This window comes from Gadus macrocephalus, chromosome 16 (assembly GCF_031168955.1).
Source record: "Gadus macrocephalus chromosome 16, ASM3116895v1".
Taxonomy (NCBI): domain Eukaryota; kingdom Metazoa; phylum Chordata; class Actinopteri; order Gadiformes; family Gadidae; genus Gadus; species Gadus macrocephalus.
Genome location: NC_082397.1, coordinates 905968 through 926244, shown reverse-complemented (window position 1 = coordinate 926244; position 20277 = coordinate 905968). Strand labels below are relative to the sequence as shown.

Sequence of the window (20277 nt, the reverse complement as noted above, 5' to 3'; positions counted from 1 at the left end):
TACTACAGTACTGCAGTACTACACTCTGATACTGCAGTACTAAACTACAGTACTGCAGTACTACACTCTGATACTGCAGTACTACACTCTGATACTGCAGTACTACACTCTGATACTGCAGTACAACACTCTGATACTGCAGTACTACACTCTGATACTGCAGTACTACACTCTGATACTGCAGTACTACACTCTGATACTGCAGTACTATACTCTGATACTGCAGTACTACACTCTGATACTGCAGTACTACACTCTGATACTGCAGTACTATACTCTGATACTGCAGTACTACACTCTGATACTGCAGTACTACACTCTGATACTGCAGTACTACACTCTGATACTGCAGTACTATACTACAGTACTGCAGTACTACACTCTGATACTGCAGTACTAAACTACAGTACTGCAGTACTACACTCTGATACTGCAGTACTACACTCTGATACTGCAGTACTAAACTCTGATACTGCAGTACTACACTCTGATACTGCAGTACTACACTCTGATACTGCAGTACTACACTCTGATACTGCTGTACTACACTCTGATACTGCAGTACTACCCTCTGATACTGCAGTACTACACTCTGATACTGCAGTACTACACTCTGATACTGCAGTACTACACTGATACTGCAGTACTACCCTCTGATACTGCAGTACTACGCTCTGATACTGCAGTACTACCCTCTGATACTGCAGTACTACCCTCTGATACTGCAGTACTACGCTCTGATACTGCAGTATCCCTTGGGATCTTCCAGAAGTGATGATCAGGTCATTTCAGAGGGTCAGTTGGGAGCGCGTGCGTCTCCGGGTTCCTCCAGCTCTCCGTGGGGTCCTGAGGTTCTACGTTCCTCTGTCTGCGGCCCGCAGGTCCGCATCATCGGCGTGGCGTTGAGGAAGGAGCGTGCCGCCTACCGATGCCTCCTCTGTTGCCAGGGGCAACCCTACGTGGCCGCCGGCGCGGCCGATGTCCACAGTGACCACTTTGGGTTTGACTACGGGACGGCGGACGTCTTCTGCCCCCTCCCCGCCGGGTGTCCGGACCCCTCCCATGTGGCCGTGAGCGCGGTGGCGGCCCCCACAGGTAGGACAAGGTCACTGCACCGTTACATTCACCTCCTTCTACGATGCCTTCACCGTGATGTCGTTACATGAAGTCCCATCATCTCATGACCTAACATCATGCCAAATCATGATCCACACAGACCCCCCCCCCACCACAGACCACCACCCACTGCCGACCCCTCCACCACTGCCCCTCCACCACAGTATATATCTGTCGGTGCAGTAAGGATGTTCATAGAACCAAGTGCCAAGCCCTAACCATCACTAGGTTAACCCATTCCCCGTAAACAACAGAGATAGCTAGGGGTAAGATGCTACACAATGCTAAGTAAAAAAAAAGATGTGCCAGTATGTAAAACTTACATAAGTTCGTAAGAGGGTGTGTGTGGGGGGGGGGGTGGTAAGGGGGGGGGGGGGGGGCTATGCAGAGTCCAGGTGAACTCTGAACAGGTGAGTCTTGAGTCTCTTAGGGAGCCATGAGAGCAGAGTCGACTTTTCTTTTGGTTCTGTCCCCTCGATCGGGTTCCGATCGAAACCGGTCCACACCCGTTCCACCAGGAGCCATGGATTCAGACACCGGAGGTTATACCCCGAGGAGAACAGTTATCGTTGGGGTCTCCCCTGATTGGTCGATTCCTGCGTGTGACAGAGACCCTGAGCCAGATGGAGGAGGAGGAGCCAAGGTTCCTGCTGGTCCAGAACAGGAAGCCAATCAGCAAGGACTTCCCTCACCAGTTCACCGTATGCCTCTCCACCATGTTCGACTTCACCAACGTGCTGCAGGTCCGGACTCTCTTCCTGTGCTTTGCCATACTACTATAACTGCTGAGGGCAACCTGGTGGAAATTGACGTGTTTCCGTGAGCTGGGGGTCCCCCTATCTCAGGGGACATGTGTGGAAATATGGGTGTGTTTGCATTTGTGCTTGTGTGTTTGTGTGTGTGCGTGCGTGCGCACGCACACACACAAACACACAAGCACAAACACTCAAGCACAAATGCAAACACACCCATATTTCCACATCTTTCCAAGCACACAAAAACACAAAAAACACAAAAACACAGCCAGCCAAGCGCTTCCTGTACAGTGAGATATCTCTCCCACTACATTTCAGAGACTCCTCGACGTGTCACTTCTTGCTTTTGTCTTATTTTCATGCTTTGTTTTCTTCAAAATGCTCTCAGAGCGACATTACTATGGAGTCACATGGTTTCCTGTCACTCTTCCTGCCATAGCCCCCAGGAAGCCACAAACCACAAGGCGTTATTACTCACACAAGTCAAGCAAAAGTGGTTTGAATTGCCATTTCATATCCTTGAATCTATGACTAGATAAAGTGTTAAACTTTTCATTGCATTGAGCTGTGTGTGTGCGTGTGTGTGCGTTTCAGTATGCGTGCGTGTGTGCGTGTGTGTGTGCGTGTCTGTGTGTGTATGTGTATGTGTGTGTGTGTGTGTGTGTGTGTGTGTGTGTGTGTGTGTGTGTGTGTGTGTGTGCGTGTGTGTCTGTGTGTGTGTGTGTGTGTGTGTGTGTGTGTGTGTGTCAGCTGGTCCAGAGTATGGAAATGCTGCGGATTCTGGGCGTGACCCAGGTGGTTCTCTACAAGACCAGCTGTAACGCAGACACACAGAGGCTCCTGGACCACTATGAACGTACAGGTACACATACAGGCACACACACACACGCACACCCTGGTGCCACCAGTTGGTCCTTGGTGCCTCTAGTTGGCCCCTGGTGCCTCCAGTTGGCCCCTGGTGCCTCTAGTTGGCCCCTGGTGCCTCCAGTTGGCCCCTGGTGCCTCTAGTTGGCCCCTGGTGCCTCGAGTTGGCCCCTGGTGCCTCTAGTTGGCCCCTGGTGCCTCCAGTTGGCCCCTGGTGCCTCCAGTTGGCCCCTGGTGCCTCCAGTTGGCCCCTGGTGCCTCCAGTTGGCCCCTGGTGCCTCCAGTTGGCCCCTGGTGCCTCCAGTTGGCCCCTGGTGCCTCCAGGCCCCTGGTGCCTCCAGTTGGCCCCTGGTGCCTCCAGTTGGCCCCTGGTGCCTCCAGTTGGCCCCTGGTGTCTCCAGTTGGCCCCTGGTGCCTCCAGTTGGCCCCTGGGGCCTTCAGGCGGCCCCTGGTGCCTCCTGTTGGCCCCTGGTGCCTCCAGTTGGCCCCTGGGGCCTCCAGTTGGCCCCAGGTACCTCCAGTTGGCCCCTGGTGCCTCCAGTTGGCCCCTGGTGCCTCCAGTTGGCACCTGGGGCCTTCAGGCGGCCCCTGGTGCCTCCAGGCGGCCCCTGGTGCCTCCAGTTGGCCCCTGGTGCCTCCAGTTGGCCCCTGGTGCCTCCAGTTGGCCCCTGGTGCCTCCAGTTGGTCCCTGGTGCCTCCAGTTGGCCCCTGGTGCCTCCAGTTGGCCCCTGGTGCCTCCAGGCCCCTGGTGCCTCCAGTTGGCCCCTGGTGCCTCCAGGCCCCTGGTGCCTCCAGTTGGCCCCTGGTGCCTCCAGGCCCCTGGTGCCTCCAGTTGGCCCCTGGTGCCTCCAGTTGGCCCCTGGTGTCTCCAGTTGGCCCCTGGTGCCTCCAGTTGGCCCCTGGGGCCTTCAGGCGGCCCCTGGTGCCTCCTGTTGGCCCCTGGTGCCTCCAGTTGGCCCCTGGGGCCTCCAGTTGGCCCCAGGTGCCTCCAGTTGGCCCCTGGTGCCTCCAGTTGGCCCCTGGTGCCTCCAGTTGGCCCCTGGTGCCTCCAGTTGGCACCTGGGGCCTTCAGGCGGCCCCTGGTGCCTCCAGGCGGCCCCTGGTGCCTCCAGGCGGCCCCAGGTGCCTCCAGGCGGCCCCAGGTGCCTCCAGTTGGCCCCAGGTGCCTCCAGTTGGCCCCTGGTGCCTCCAGTTGTCCCCTGGTGCCTCCAGTTGGCCCCTGGGGCCTTCAGGCGGCCCCTGGTGCCTCCAGGCCCCTTGTCAGAATCAAAATCAGAAAGGAGTTTATTGCAAAGTAGGTTTTCACAGACAAGCAGGCCCGGAGTGGCTAATCGGGAGGACCGGGACAATTCCCGGTGGGCCGGCCTGACTTTTGGGCGGCGAGGGCTGGTGTTCAATTATAATTTTTTTATGTATTTTGTAGGGGTGTAACGGTACATGTATTTATATTGAACCGTTTCGGTACGGGGTGCTCGGTTCGGTACGGAGGCGTACCGAACGAGTTTCCATATGGACATATTAAGTAGAGGACCGATGTGTGGAACATGCTGCGGCCGCACATGCAGTTGCGCACACTGTAGCCGTGTTCGAAATCGTTCCCTATTCACTCACTCACTATTCCCTATAGTGTTTGTTATGTTGTTGATCTATAGTAAACAGACACCACTCAGCCAGCTGTTGCAACCATCTTGTGGTAGTTTATTCAACTCTAGCGCCACCAGTGGCTTACACATGATCTGCATTTATACATATCATGACATCCTCTTTATTTTCCTTTTTTTTTTTTTTTTTTTTTTTAGGCTAAACAACTGCTCAAACATGAAAAAAATAATAATAATAATAATCCTAGTACTCCTCGATGAATCTTCTTGGCTTTGAGACAATTCGTCCACTTGCTGTTGTAACAGGTAGACTTGAAAGCTTTGTAGGACTAGAATTACTTCCTGATGTTTTCTTTTGAATGTCCATTTCATGCTTTTTCTCTGTACTGTCATGCACATCCTGTTGAGTCACATCTTGTTTGTTGGTGTCCTTTAGTGTGTTACTCAGTTCCTTGGACTGCATCAGATACTTTCTGTTTCTTCTGTATACTTGTCCCCCAGGTGTCTGGACTACATATGATCTTGGCTGGTCAGAAAGTCCCGTTACCTGGGCTGGATTCCATAATCCTTCCTGCCAGATTCTGACATTGTCGCCAACCTCAAGTTTCTGGAGTGCTCTGGCTCCTTGATCGAAATATTCTTTCTGTTTCTGTTGTCTTGTTTCAAACACCTGTTGTACTGTACTTGTGACCATTTGAGGTTTCAGCATCTGGGATGTCGTCGGAAGTCTTGTTCTCAAACGTCGACCCATCAACAGCTGGGCTGGTGACACTCCGACATCCTCCAGAGGTGTACTCCTCAGACTCAGCAACGACAGATATGGATCTTTTCCATCAGCTTTCGATTTTTTAAGCATGAGTTTGATAGTCTGTATTCCTCTTTCTGCCATTCCATTAGACTGCGCATGGTAGGGGCTTGAAGTTTGGTGACTGAACTCCCACTCTTTTGCAAAGGCTTGGAACTCACGAGAGCTGAACTGTGGTCCGTTATCTGAGATCACTATTTCAGGAATGCCATGTCTGGCGAACTGTGACTTCAGATGTGTGATGATTGTTGCACTTCTTGTGTCTGACTTCAACCACTCCACCTCTATGAACTTAGAATAGTAATCCACCAGTAGTAAATACTCCTGCTGGCTAAAGGTGAATAGGTCAACACCTATCTTCTGCCAGGGTCTTTCTGGAACACTGTGTGGTTGTAGTGGCTCTTTAGTTTGACATTTCTGATATGTCCTGCACACGTCACACCTGTTCACCATCTCTGCGATTTTTTCCGACATTCCAGGCCAAAAAAGGACTTCTCTTGCTCTCCGCCTGCAGCTTTCAATGCCCAAGTGACTTTCATGGATGCGCTTTAACATTTCTCCTCTCATTGCTGCCGGAACGATGAGTCGTTCTCCCTTGTACAGAACTCCATTCACAACTGAGATCTCTTCTCTGAAGTTCCAATACGCTCGTATTTCTTGGGCAGCTTGGCTCCTGGTTTCTGGCCATCCATTAAGAACAGTTTCAACGAGTTTAGTCAGTGTCACATCATTTGTTGTTTCCTTTCTGAATTCCTCCAATTTCTCTTTTGACACGGGTAAATTGGAGATCACCATGTGCACCTGCGCTTCAATGTCTTTATCTGGAGAGCTGGTCACTAGTAAGTAAGCTCTGGATAATGCATCTGCAATGTACATCTCCTTTCCTGGCTTGTACTGTACATTCACCTGGTATTTCTGCAGTCTCATTAAAAGTCTCTGTATTCTAGCTGGAGCACTGCTCAGTGGTTTTTTCATTATCACTTCAAGTGGTTTGTGATCCGACTGCACATCCACTTCTCTTCCGTAAATGTACTGATGAAAACGCTCTGCTCCGAACACAATTGCTAACATCTCCTTTTCTATTTGCGCGTAGCGCTGCTCAGTCTCTGTCAGTGCGCGCGATGCATAAGCTACTGGCTTGAGCTCTTGAAGTAGAACGGCTCCAAGTCCACTTTTTGATGCATCCACTGACAGCGTTACGGGGAGCTTGACATCATAGTATCTGAGCACAGGAGCTTCAGTGAGCATCGTTTTCATTGTGCTGAATGCCTGCTGCTGTTCAGCTTTCCACTGCCATTCAACATCGTCTCTGGTCAATCCCCGCAATGGCTCAGTATGCTTGGACATGTTTGGAATGAACTTTGCGAGATATGTGACTACGCCCAGAAATCGTTCCACATCTTTCTTGCATTCTGGAGTTGGCATTTTCAGAATAGCCTCAATCTTGGTCTGATCAGGTTTCAAACCGTCTTTTGTGAAGATATGACCCAGGTATTTGATTTCCTCTAGGCCCACCTTGCATTTTTCTTTATTCAGCTTGAAATTCTTGGCTCTTGCTATCTCCAGCACTTGTCTCAATCTGCAGTCATGCAGCTCTTTTGTCTCACCCCAAACCAAGAGGTCATCTATGTATGTTTCAACACCTTCAATTCCTTCAAACAGCTGTCTCACTGTCCTGTGGAACACCTCAGGAGCCGAATTAATTCCAAATGGAAGTCTGAGGAATCTATAACGACCAAAGGGAGTGTTGAATGTACAGAGGCGAGTGCTGGCTTCGTCTAGTTTGAGTTGCCAAAACCCTGAGCTTGCGTCCAGCACTGTGAAGTATTTGGCTTCTGAGAGTCTGCAGGTTATTTCCTCAACTGTTGGTAGCTGGTAGTGTTCCCTCATTACTGCTGTGTTAAGATCACGTGGATCTAAGCAAATTCTTAGTTTTCCATTAGGCTTTTCAACGATAACAATAGGGTTGACCCACTGAGTTGGCTCTTCGATTTTTACAATCACTTTCATTTTTTCCATTCTGTTCAATTCTGTTTTTAGTTTTTCTCTCAAAGTGACAGGAATTTTCCTAGGTGGGTGCACTTTTGGTGTCACGCCTTCATCAATTTGAATAGTGTGTTCTCCCTCTAGGCAGCCTAGTCCCTCAAACACATCAGCATACTCCTTGAAGATATCCATTTTGTCACTTTTATTTAGTGTCATAACTCTCTTGATGAGCCCCATTTCTTCACATGCCTGAATCCCAAGTATTGGTTTGACATCTGATTTTACAACAATGAATTCCAGATTAAATGCTTTCTTTTTGTATTTCACGCTCCATTTGCACTTTCCCTTCACTGGTATTTTGTCTCCAGTGTACGTTGAAAGTTTCACATTTGTTGGTCGTAGTATGTTCTTTTTCCCTATTCTTTGCAAGAGACTGAAAGGAATTACATTGGCCTGTGCACCAGTATCAAGTTTGAATTTGACTTGTTTGTGATCCAATTTTAATTCAACAGTCCATTCATCTGTCCGTCTCTGTGTCTTTGCATTCACAACACCAAGGAACAGACTTGCTTGTTGATCTGTGTCGTCATCATCTACTGAGTACACTGTCTTCATCGACCTACACACCTTGGCAAAGTGGTTCATTTTCTCACAGTTCTTACATTGTTTGCCAAAAGCCGGGCATTTTCGTGATACATGCTCAGTTCCACATCTTGTGCAATAAAACGTGCGACCCTTGTCTTGCATGCTTACTTGGGTTTTATTTCGGTATTCTTTATCGCGTGTCTGCTTGTGCCTCACTGCATCTATGTCCTTGCTTTCACTTGCAAAGGATTGCGCATTGTGATACTCTTCATGCATTTGTTTTATTTGTACTTTTGTTGTTTCTGCCGCGAGGCACAGCTGTGCTGCCTTTTCAAGAGAAATGTCAACTTCACGTAACAATCGCTCTCTCAACGTATCAGACGTGATTCCACAGACAACTCGATCTCTGATAAGGGACTCTCTTAACTGTGCGAATTCACATGACTTTGCCTTTAGTTTTAACTCCGTAAGGTATTGGTTAAATGACATGTCCCCTTGCACACAAGTGAAAAATTTGTACCTTTCATAGGTTATATTCTTTCTGGGGTTGCAGTATTCTTCAAATTTTTCCAGAATTATCGCCAGTTTAAGCCTATCATCCTCCTCGTCAAATGTGAAGGTATTGTACACTTCCACCGCCTCTTCGCCGGCTATATGAAGAAATAGTGAGGACTGTACCTTAGCTGACTTGCTCGCGCCCCCAGCAGCTGTTAAATACAGCTCAAAACTCTGCCGAAATCTCCTCCAGTTTTCTGACAGGTTACCGTGCAGTAGATCAAGTCCAGCGGGCGGCTTAAGTCCTTCCATGTTTGCAATACCTTGCAAATCCTTGTTAGTGTTTTTCCTTTTACTTCTGACACCATGTTATGTTGTTGATCTATAGTAAACAGACACCACTCAGCCAGCTGTTGCAACCATCTTGTGGTAGTTTATTCAACTCTAGCGCCACCAGTGGCTTACACATGATCTGCATTTATACATATCATGACAGTGTTCATGATATAGTGCACTATTTAGGGAACGAACAAACGAGAATTTGCGTCATTTGCGTCAGTAAATGCGCCGGGTATTTCTGTGACGCAGACAGATGCGCCCACATCATGCAAACAAACCGGGCACTCACGAGGAAAGCTGGATATTTAACATTCATTTTGAATGTTAAATATTCTATGTTAAATCCCAAATAAATGGTTGACATTTCTAAACGAAAGCCGGAGTCTCCATCATTAAATGTATTCGTTTTCGCGGTTATTCAGCTTCTTCTTCTCCTCCGAAAAACACGACCGCATTGCATTGGGGTATACGGAAGTAACATGTAGGGTACAACGTATGTACACTCAAATTTTGGGTATTATTTTCCTGCGAATAATGTGGATAAGCAGATTTTTCTGGCAAAAAACCTAAAGATTGAGTGAAAGTCATCAGGGCTAAAGATTGGGGGGGGGGGGGGGGGGCGAGTAAAAATTAATCTGAGCAACAACTTGAAACTGTTTAGTGTATCAATTGTTCATTGTTGCACATTAGATAATACATTTAAAAAAAAAAACAGTCTGAGCCAATGTTATTTATTTTTATTTCTACATTTCAGAATCTATATATTTTTTAGCAGAATTCGAGCTTTGTATTGTCTAATGTTCCTATTGTAAAAAGCACAAAAGTGTGTTATGAACAACTTGAAGCACATGTTATGAAGCACATTTATATTTAGCATTTTGATTTCTTACTGTACCGAAAATGAACCGAACCGTGAGACAAGATGTTGAACAAAATGCAACTTTGCCTGCACCGTTCAAGTGAATTAATTAGCCTATCAAGTCAATGAATTGTGTGGCGTTGTAACATATAGCCTGTTACAGGCTAACGTTACATAATTTATATAATATTATGATGCAACGCCACATAACTGGCCACAAACTTTGTCTTGTAGCCCCTCAGATACAATATGCATCACCAAGCACCAGCCATGAGCCCACAGGTCCAGAGTGTGCAGGTAGGATTGCTCATTAAGTGAATATTATTAGAATTAATATAATGAAGAGTATTGTGTAGAACTAGCCTGGTCCTACCAGACTCATACTTAATTTCATTTGCACAGAGAGTCTGGACCTACTCAATTGACAAACGTTAACTCACTTGAAGGCGGGTGTCTGTTGAAGTTTAAAACTATTGGATCTGCCCAGTGCCACTCTGGATCTGCCATAACCAATCGCTAACTTTTGGCTGGGAATCACGTTGCGCGCAGGCTGTAAACAAACAAAACATGTGCTTGAAGATGTCCGTTAACGAGAGCTGACTGGATTCGATATCTGAACACTAATTTGCTTGATCTTTGATATTGCAGAATAGGACATGCTGATGTTGTATTTGTGAAATCTAAGTTCTGATTATGTTATTACAGAGTGCAACCCTATTTTTTCAAATGTAATATGTAATATTTTATTTATTCTTTCTTGAAGAGGATGTTGTGTTGCAAAGAATAATGCTGGAGATGTGCACTCATGTTGAAGTAAATCCCCATTGTGAAGCAACTATTACTTCCACTGAATTGGAATTATTTTAGAAAAAATACACAGAATTACAAGGCTTTAGAGGACAGTGCGCTATTGTATGCTTAACATGTAAAGTTATAATTACATTACTTGAATATGATAGGATGTGATCTTAAGTGGGCCGGTCTGAGACATGAAACTCCAGGGCTGAAAATGAGTCCCTCTCTGGCCCTGCATACAAGGAATTAGTTTTGGTAACTGAGGTGCGTGCGTGCCCTACAATGAACAACAAACATTCAATAATAAACAGACAGCATGATAATGACACAAAACCATATGTAACAACAGAGGGGGTCAAGGCAAGAGGTATGAGACAGTGTCAGTGGGAACCTGGGCCCTGTTTAGGAGGGCAACTGCAGTCGGGAAGAAGCTGAGTTTGTGTCTTGAGGTTTTGGTCCAGACGGACCGCAGCCTTCTGCAGGAGGGGAGTGATTCAAAGAGTTTATGTCCAGGGTGGGAGGGGTCGACCAGAAAGCGGCAATAGATATCCTCACAACAGGTTTCGAGAGTTTTAGTTTCTGCCTGTATGCGGGAATCAGGTGTGCTGGGACGTGGTCTGAGTGCTGTGAGGGGGGCGGCTTGGTAGGCACTGTAGCGAAGCAGTGATCTAAAGGGTCCTCCTCTCTGGTCGGGCATTTAATCTGCTGCCGGTATTTGGTCATATCATGGCTAAGATTCCTTTTGTTAAAGTCGCCATGGACAATAACAAAAGCGTCCGAGTAATTTTCGATCCACAGACTGAATCTGATCGACATTCTAGGACCGCGCCTCTTACTCGTGGCCAGGCGGCGGGATATAGACACCGCACGGTATGAATGATGACCGGGGCGAATAAAAAGGTTTGGGGTTAGTCACATCGTTACTCAAGCCACTGTTTGTGTAGAAACAAATAACCTTTGTTTTGCCCAGGGATCTCTGGGTCACGTTCCGCTCTGTACAGCTCAAATCCAGGCAACTGTAGAGCAGATTCTGGAATGGTTTCAAGCCAGGTATCCTGAAGTAGGGCTGGGCGATTTGGCCTAAAAAATAACCAAACCCGGTCATCTTTTAATTGAGAATAACAATGATTAACAAAAGCAAAATAAATGACACACATATCCCACTCTGCTGTGTGCCTCAGTTTAAGATGTTGGAATAAATGTGTCGTGATGCTGCTTATGGTTTCAACAGACTTTAAGCATACTCTACAGCAGGGCTATTCAATTAGTTTTGAATGGGGGCCGGTTTGTGGAAAATAACCAGAATGAGGGGCCAGAAAAAAATGCCGAAAATTTATGAGCATCACATAAATAGCTACAGATACTGTAAAACACTACAACGACATAGGAGTGCATATATTTTCTGTATTTTATCAAATAGAGACCACCAGCTTAAAAACAATCCCTATTTGATTAACGTCATAGGCTGCCTGTTAGTGTTTAACAATCTTATCAGTTCAGGAAAATACAATAGGTTAACTCTGCAACAGCTTATCAAATTACATAGTTATAGGTTTACTCAAGAGTGCCACAGCTTATCAAAATACATAGTAATAGATTACTTTAAGTGCTACAGTCTTTTCAAAAATAATCCTTATTTAATAAACATAGGCTGACTGTTAGTGTTAACTGGCATGCAGTGACCCACTTGGTCAAATGTGCCATCTAATGAGAGAAATGGCATTTGTTTGATTTAGCAAGAGCAGTGAAATCGGGAGTATATGACGCCATGGCAATATGCATACAGTGGTGCAGGCAGTGCCGCGGCTGGCCGTTTCGGTGCCCTACGCGAGCGGGGGGGGGTAGAGCCCCTTTTTATGTATTAGGTAAAAACATCTAATTTGCCGAAATTGAGCGATAGGATATACAATTAAGAATAAACAACGGTGGGCCTCTTCATAACTAATTTACATATTTTTTAAATTCAATAATGTATATATATATTTTTTCAAACCTTAATATTTGGTGCCGCCTCTGGTACTTGGTGCCCTGCGCACTCTGCGCACTCTGCGTATAGGGAGCGGCGGGCCTGGGTGCAGGTGCTCGGCAGTGAGGGATGCGCGATTACTAGTTTTAACGGCTTAATGTGTGAGAATGCGGTTTCGCACGTGTAAGTTGATCCAAACATAGTGAGGACAAAAAGTGCAAGTGCCACTGGTGAGGGTCCAGTCATTCTGGGGGTGTGGCACGTCCAACCTGCTGTAGTAGGTGTGGAGCTGCTCAGCAAAGGTGGCGGGGTCAGTGCATTGGGTCAGGGCCGGTTTCTGGGTCTGCCCATCATGGTGTTAAGGCCCTGCCATGCCTCCCTTGCATTGCCAGTGGTGAGTTTTTCCTCCACTTTGTTTTTGTAGTGGAGTTTGGCAAGCCTGGCCCTGAGTTTGGCAGTTCCACTCTGCGACCGTCCCTGTTGCGTAATGCGCATGCTCTCATACATTGTTGATACCCTGCAACAGCCGCAATTAATATTTTGCGCACCATGTTGAAACAAACAAAAGACAAAATAGCGATCATATGAGAACCGAGGCAGCCATCAGCGGGGCCAATCAGTGCATCAGCTGTCAGCAGTGGCTCAAGGTCCCTGGTGGCTCCAGGTCCCTGGTGGCTCCAGGCGGCCCCAGTTGGCTCCAGGCGGCCCCTGGTGGCTCCAGGCGGCCCCTGGTGGCTCCAGGCGGTCCCTGGTGGCTCCAGACGGCCCCTGGTGGCTCCAGGCGGCCCCTGGTGGCTCCAGGCTGCCCCTGGTGGCTCCAGGCGGCCCCTGGTGGCTCCAGGCTGCCCCTGGTGGCTCCAGGCGGCCCCTGGTGGCTCCAGGCGGCCCCAGGTGGCTCCAGGCTGCCCCTGGTGGCTCCAGGCGGCCCCTGGTGGCTCCAGGCTGCCCCTGGTGGCTTCAGGCAGCCTCTGACGACAGTGTGTCCCCCAGGGTTCCTGGAGGTGATCGCGTGGCCCCTGGCCGGCCGGCTGAACGTGTCTCGAAGCTGGCGGCCAGATCTCGGCGCGGGGCAGCTGCACTACTACGGCCAGGTGGCCGCACTCAACGACTGCGTGTACCGCAACATGTACCGCAGCCACTACCTGGGCCTGCACGACATGGACGAGCTCATCCTGCCCCAGGCCGTGGACAGGTGGGGCAGACATACACGCATGCTCACGCACACACGCTCGCACGCACACGCACTCACGCTCGCACGCACACGCACTCGCGCTCGCACGCACACGCACTCATATGCATGCACGCACACGCAGTGGCGGAGCCAGGAAATTTCCATTGGGGTGGCCAGGATGGGGCCAGTGATAATTTTTGGGTGGCAAGCATGTGTCTCACCAGGAGATGCAGAGCTATTTAAGACACATACAGCAAACATCTCAACATTATTCGGAATTCAGATGAAGGTGCAATAGAAAAGTATTCAATATATTTAAATTGTTCTTATACCTAAAGGCAAAGTAACAAAGAAGCTAAAACTTAAAAAATAATATACACTTATTCTGTATTCATACTTGTTTTTAAACTGTGTTGATTTACCGATTGCTATTTGTGTTTTTATTTGAATTGTACGACTGAGTAGAACAATGGTTGTACAGATATGCATTGACAGCAAGGTATTCTATTTTATAGTAGAGATGTCCTCAGTTTATGGCGACAAGCCAAGTCAATTCTCTCAGTGTATCATCAGGAATACAAAACAAGGATACAAAATTAGAAGTGCAATGTTTTTTTAATCAAGTCTGATCACAATACGGATTTATCTTTAAATAACAAAAAGTATAAAATACTGAGCTAATGCATAGAAATATGAAAATAAATAAAATAACATCCTGAATACAATTAGCTGAATTCCAACAAATGTAAATATGACAAGCATTAACAGCCTGTTTAAATAAGCAGTGTCAATTTTTCTTCAATTCGATCCATAAACATCTATCAAACACATAATAACAAACATCATATTCACAATGGGTATTAGGCGGACTCTGCAAGATTAGTTTCAAGTTTGAGCCACATTTACACATATCAGACAGAGAATCCAAACAGTGACATATCATTAAAACTGAACACTTCAATGACTGTCCTTAAAGATCTATCGGTTCTTGATTTGGAAATGTCCGTTTGAAAATGGAAAAAAAGGCATATTCAATTATTAAATTACAGCAGAGATTAATAACAATCAAGATAAACTCATACATTGGAGGGTACTATCCCATGTTACATCTAATGGATTATTTGAACACTATAATCTTCTTAAAACGTTATAGATTTGAGGCCATTCATCCAACTCTACTCCAGTTGAGGACGGTGACTGGTATGACTCATACCTGTTTATGAATTATCAGGCCACTGTATCAGATTGGGCAAAACTGAAGTGGAATTAAAGTGTCCAGTATGTGTGAAAGAGTGAGTATACCTGGAGGTACCTTGGGCCGCCACTCGTTGTTGGAGGCTCCTCTCTCTCGCTGTCTGAATCTTCTGTGGGAATCTAAATATATATATTAAAAACATTAATAGGTGTTTAAAGTATTTTCCACAAGGTGTAATGATCCACTATCCAAGTTACACTATCCACAGATACAAAAGATACAATTCATTTTCTACAGCATTAAACATATACAATATAAACTTGTGGACAATATAGATGAAAAGTTAGCAGAAGAGTACAACATTCAATGTAAGATTGACAATTTACCTGGGGATCCACTGGGGCCACTCCTCAGGGAGGACTCTTCTGTCCTGCTCTCGATCAATCTTTCAGAAACATCAAAAATAATTACAATAAGGTGTACAGGTAATTTTCCTAAAGGTTTTATAATGCATGCTATATAGTGTTTAACAAACACACTATAAGCTAAAGTATAATATGAGTGAAAGTGTCTCTGGGTAGCAAATACAAATATGCCATACTTTAATGTACTGAAAAAACGAACTGATATGTTTTACAATGCACTTTCAACCTGACCTGTATATGAATAGACAAACTTTAAGCCAATTGTAAATAAGATAACCTCATACCAAGCTGTATTATATGTGAGTCTCTATACTGTATACCTGGAGGTCCATTTAAGTTGCTGCTCTCTGGGGGCTCCTCATCCTCGCTCTCTGCCTGTTTTTTCTCCATCTCACCCTCATTCTTTGCCTTAGCTGACTTCTTTCCACTTGCCCTGAAGAAGGACGCTATGTCTGCCTTCTTCCTCTTCATTATTTTTCCCTCTTTAATGACACTTATCCAAAATGCAGCATAAATACTGTATATACCTGACACAATCATAACACGTTCTGGCAACAATAGCAGTTAACAGCAAATAACTAGATCGAAAGTCGATCCGAAGTTGCAAAAACAAATACGTGTAGAGACTAGAGAGAGATTATATTAAAACACTGTACACAATCTCGCAACGTAGTTATCAAATACAGCATAGCATAGCAATTTTAACAGTTTACTATGTTCTCCTCCGATCTACCTTGCTTCTAAACTTCGCAAAATAGATAGTCATGGGTGGGATAGTCAGTTATTAGAAGACAAAAACAACATCCATTATGATATCATACCTTTCTGTTTTGGGTTTCTTCACTTAGCCGCAGGTGCCGGTCGAAGCGTCAGGTGGTAACAGGCATTCAGGGCATGCTTGAGCCGTTTAATTCAAATACAGGACGTGTGCGCGCTGCGCGCGGCTAAAGGGTCCGTCAGTGTACAAGCGGTGCGAGAAAGGTTCTGCATTTTTCCACAGCCGTCAAAACTTTTGACCGCTGTGATCCGGTGCTTGGGGTGGCCAATGGGGTGGCCGAGATTCTACGGGGGGTGGCCGTGGCCACCCCCGGCCACCCCCTGGCTCCGCCACTGCGCACACGCACACTCACATGCACACAAACACTCACATGCACACACACACTCACATGATCGCACACACACATACTTAACAGCCTCCACATGCACTCTCCTCCCTGGCGGGTTCGGGGTTCTCTCAGGAGGGTTCTAACGTCTCGGCTCCTTGTGTCTCCCAGCTGGACGGAGCTGCTGCCGCAGCTGGAGCTGAAACACGGGCCGGGCCGCAGCTACGTGTTCCAGAACCACGTCTTCCCCACCTCCATCTCCGGGACCCCGTCCGCCCCCTCCTCCGAGACCCGCCCCACCGCGCGATGGCAGGAAGTGGAGGGGGTCAACATCCTGGACCACCTGTACCACGAGCCCCCCGACACCGTGACATGGAGCAACCACAAGATTATTGTGGACCCCCGGGCCGTGGTGCAGCCCACCGTCCATGGGTTGCTGAACCCCACGCACATCACCGTCGCCGTGCCCCCCAGCGTGGCGCGCATGTACCACACCAGGTAGAACCTAGAACCACACTAGGTAGTGGTTCTAGGTTGAACCACTACCTGCAGTGGTTCGAGCAGGTTCTCCCTGCTCGAACCACAGCAGGTAGTGCCTAGGACCACAGCCGGTATAACCTAGAACCACAATGGGTAGACCCTAGAACCACACAAAGTAGAACCTAGAACAACAGCAGGAAGAACCCAGAACCACACCAGGTAGAACCACAGAAGGTAGAACCTAGAACAACAGCAGGTAGAACCTAGGACCACACCAGGTAGAAACTAGAACCACATCAGGTAGAACCACATCAGGTAGAACCTAGAACCACATCAGGTAGAAACTAGAACCACACCAGGTAGAACCTAGAACCACAGAAGATAGAACTACAGCAGCTAGAACCAAACCTAGAACCACACCTAGAACTACAACAGGTAGAACTATACCTAGAACCACACCTAGAACCATACCAGGTAGAACCACAGCAGCTAGAACCACAGCTAGAACCACACCAGGTATAACCATAGCTAGAATCACAGCGAGTAGAATAACACCAGGTAGAACCACACCAGGTAGAACCACACCTAGAACCACAGCAGGTAGAACCACATCTAGAACCACACCCAGAACCACAGCTAGAACCACACCAGGTATAACCATAGCTAGAACAACACCAGGTAGAAACACACCTAGAACCACACCAGGTAGAACCACATCTAGAATCAGACCACATACAACCACAGCAGGTGGAACCACATCAGATAGAACCACAGCAGGTAGAACCACACCTAGAACCACAGCAGGGAGAACGACACTTCGAACCATACCAGGTATAACCATAGCTAGAACAACACCTGGTAGTACCACACCTAGAACAACACTTAGAACCATACCAGGTAGAACCTCACCAGTCAAAACCACACCTAGAACCACAGCAGGTAGAGCAACCTTTAGAAACAATACCAGTTAGAACCTTACCCGTCAAAACCACACCTATAACCACAGCAGGTAGAACAACACTTACCATACCAGGTAGAACCTCACCAGTCAGAACCACACCTATAACCACAGCAGGTAGAACAACACTTAGAACCATACCAGGTAGAACCTCACCAGTCAGAACCACACCTATAACCACAGCAGGTAGAACAACACTTAGAACCATACCAGGTAGAACCTCACCAGTCAGAACCACACCTAGAACCACAGCAGGTAGAACAACACTTAGAACCATACCAGGTAGAACCTCACCAATCAGAACCACACCTAGAACCACAGCAGGTAGAACTCTCGACGACACTACAATCCACAATGGGTATCCCACAGGGCTCGGAGAGGAATGGTGTAGGAAGTCTCTCACCACAGACTTTAATTCATTCTGTCTGTCTGTCTGTCTGTCTGTCTGTCTGTCTGTCTGTCTGTCTGTCTGTCTGTCTGTCTGTCTGTCTGTCTGTCTGTCTGTCTGTCTGTCTGTCTGTCTGTCTGTCTGTCTGTCTGTCTGTCTGTCTGTCTGTCTGTCTGTCTGTCTTTCTTTCTTTCTGCTGGTCTGTCTGTCTGTCTGTCTGTCTGTCTGTCTGTCTGTCTGTCTGTCTGTCTGTCTGTCTGTCTGTCTGTCTGTCTGTCTGTCTGTCTGTCTGTCTGTCTGTCTGTCTTTCTTTCTGTCTGTCTGTCTGTCTGTCTTTCTTTCTGCTGGTCTGTCTGTCTGTCTGTCTGTCTGTCTGTCTGTCTGCTGGTCTGTCTGTCTGTCTGTCTGTCTGCCTGCCTGCCTGCGGTCCAGAGCGGCGGCGAAGGCGGGGCTGAGGCGGATCAACCTGACGTTCGACGGGCGTCTGCTGGACTACAGAGACCGCCTGGTCCGGGTCGTGGACGAGGTCCTGGAGCGGACCGGGCTCCTCCACCCATCCCGGGAGGGCCCCCCACTGGGGGGGGGGACTGAGGGGCAGGGTATGGTGGAGAAGAACAGTTCCTCCACCCGTACCTAGCTGTAAGTTCTCTAGAGCTAGGTGTTACTTCTATGAGTTAGAACTTGTACATAAAGGATGAAGCTAAAGAAACTAAAGGTCCCTCCGGTCTTCGGGAGCTGGCCTTCTTTCACTGCCGAAGGTTAAAAAGAAATCGGCTGGACAGAGAGCGTTTGCCTGTCGAGCCCCCTTCCTATGGAATAGGCTGCCACCAGCGATCAGGGAAGCTGACTCTGTGGAGCTATTCAAAGGAAAGCTCAAAACGCACCTCTACAATCTTGCATTTGGAAGATAGTGTGAAAACGACAGATGCGAAATGAAGACCACTCTGTTTGCTTGTGCTTTTGTTATTACAGTATACATTCCCACTATGTACTTTTCCGTTCTAATTCACTATTCTGTCTGTTTAGGCGTGTTGCGGTGACTGGACTGGATGCCTGGACTCTCCTCATGGTTAACCGGCCACTTTAAACAGTGCATTTCAGATGCTTCCCTCTAGACAGAGGCTCAAAGTTCCCCAAAGCAGAACAATCCGCTACAGGAACAGTTTTGTTCCTGCAGCCATTATCTGTACCAATAAATTGTTGCAGCGCCGCTAGTGGTGCATAACTTTGTTGCACTTTCTGATGTACTGAGCACCTCTGTGATTTTTGTCTGTGTGTCTGTCTTGTCTTCCGTGAACGCCCTTTTCTTGACCTGCAAGCCAAATTTACCCACGGGTATGAATAAAGCAACCTTGAACCTTGAACCTTGAACCCCATCACCATTTTAATATGATGTGCATGTATTTACCTGTAAGTCAATTGTGGCACCCATGCACTCCTGACCATCCCTGGAAGAAGGGATCCCCTACTATGCGTTTCTTCTCAAGATTTCTTCCTTGCTAATTTCACAGGAGTTTTTTCTTGCCCTTGTGGGGGCTTGGGTAAAGGGGGGTGTCATAACTATTTGGCCTGTTAAGCCCTTTGAGACTGTAATGGTGATTAAGGACTATATAAATAAAATTGCATTGAATTTAATTGAAAGACAATGCTTCGTTGAACAACTGGCTCCTTTGGTCTGAGCTTGAAATAGTGGTTGTTTGATGTTCTGGAAATTGGTCAATCCTAATTTGTCACCACTGCTCCTAATAATTGAAGCGTATTTTTTTTCATTCAGTACATATTTGATCATCCTTGTTCTCTTTGGTTCTTAATGAAGTCACTATTGTAGCGACCTCGGGCGTGGATGCCGGTTCGCTAAAGGTTTGGACCGTTTCGGGCATAGACATCCTCTATCATAGATCTAGACGGAGCATCGAACGCTACTGCCTACTGGCGTGGACGAGACGTGGGGCCGCCATCTTGGAATGGTGATCCGCTCCACTCAGTGTAATCCGTTTGGCAGGAGCAATGAACTGTCAGCCAGCACATTTAATTAATCATACCTCATGAATACCACTGATTTTCACACGTGTAGCTATGATAAAGGACACATGGTTTGGCGTGTTTCATTATTCATAGTTGGCTTAACACTAATAGAATATTGTGGCGACTCCTCCGGGGTGGCGCAGGGGATCCTGGGAATTGGGGTTGTCAGTTGACAAAAGGGGCTTTTGTCAATTTGTTTTGTTGTTAGGTTAAGTGGGGTCAACGGGTTTGGGGTCTTTATTGGTTGTGTGTTAATTGTGTGTAGTTCCATTGTTGTGTGATCGTGACCATTAGTGAGAGTGTTGTGTGTGTTGGTCAGGTCTGCCGTGTTCCTGTAACGTTTGGTGGTCGTTGATAAAGGCTGTC

General features: G+C 47.2%; 2 protein-coding genes and 1 long non-coding RNA gene across 3 annotated transcripts; 1 reads left to right on the top strand and 2 right to left on the bottom strand.

The window, feature by feature from the left end:
- The first annotated feature begins 635 nt into the window (after positions 1-635).
- Positions 636-19662, top strand: LOC132474287 (uncharacterized). Its single transcript, XM_060074885.1, has 6 exons — positions 636-1095; positions 1726-1859; positions 2622-2733; positions 13157-13358; positions 16232-16558; positions 18319-19662. Exons 2-6 carry the CDS (start codon positions 1740-1742, stop codon positions 18521-18523), a joined length of 966 nt encoding a protein of 321 aa, XP_059930868.1. The 5' UTR covers positions 636-1095; positions 1726-1739; the 3' UTR covers positions 18524-19662.
- Positions 4411-7862, bottom strand: LOC132474643 (uncharacterized protein K02A2.6-like). The gene is made up of 2 exons (XM_060075442.1): positions 7732-7862; positions 4411-5632 (listed from the first exon to the last, which is right to left on the bottom strand). Exon 2 carries the CDS (start codon positions 5613-5615, stop codon positions 4581-4583), a length of 1035 nt encoding a protein of 344 aa, XP_059931425.1. The 5' UTR covers positions 5616-5632; positions 7732-7862; the 3' UTR covers positions 4411-4580.
- LOC132474288 (uncharacterized) lies at positions 13483-15936 on the bottom strand. Its single transcript, XR_009529633.1, has 3 exons — positions 15779-15936; positions 14919-14977; positions 13483-14711 (listed from the first exon to the last, which is right to left on the bottom strand). It is a non-coding gene; the product is annotated as an uncharacterized LOC132474288 (long non-coding RNA).
- Positions 19663-20277: the final 615 nt, after the last annotated feature.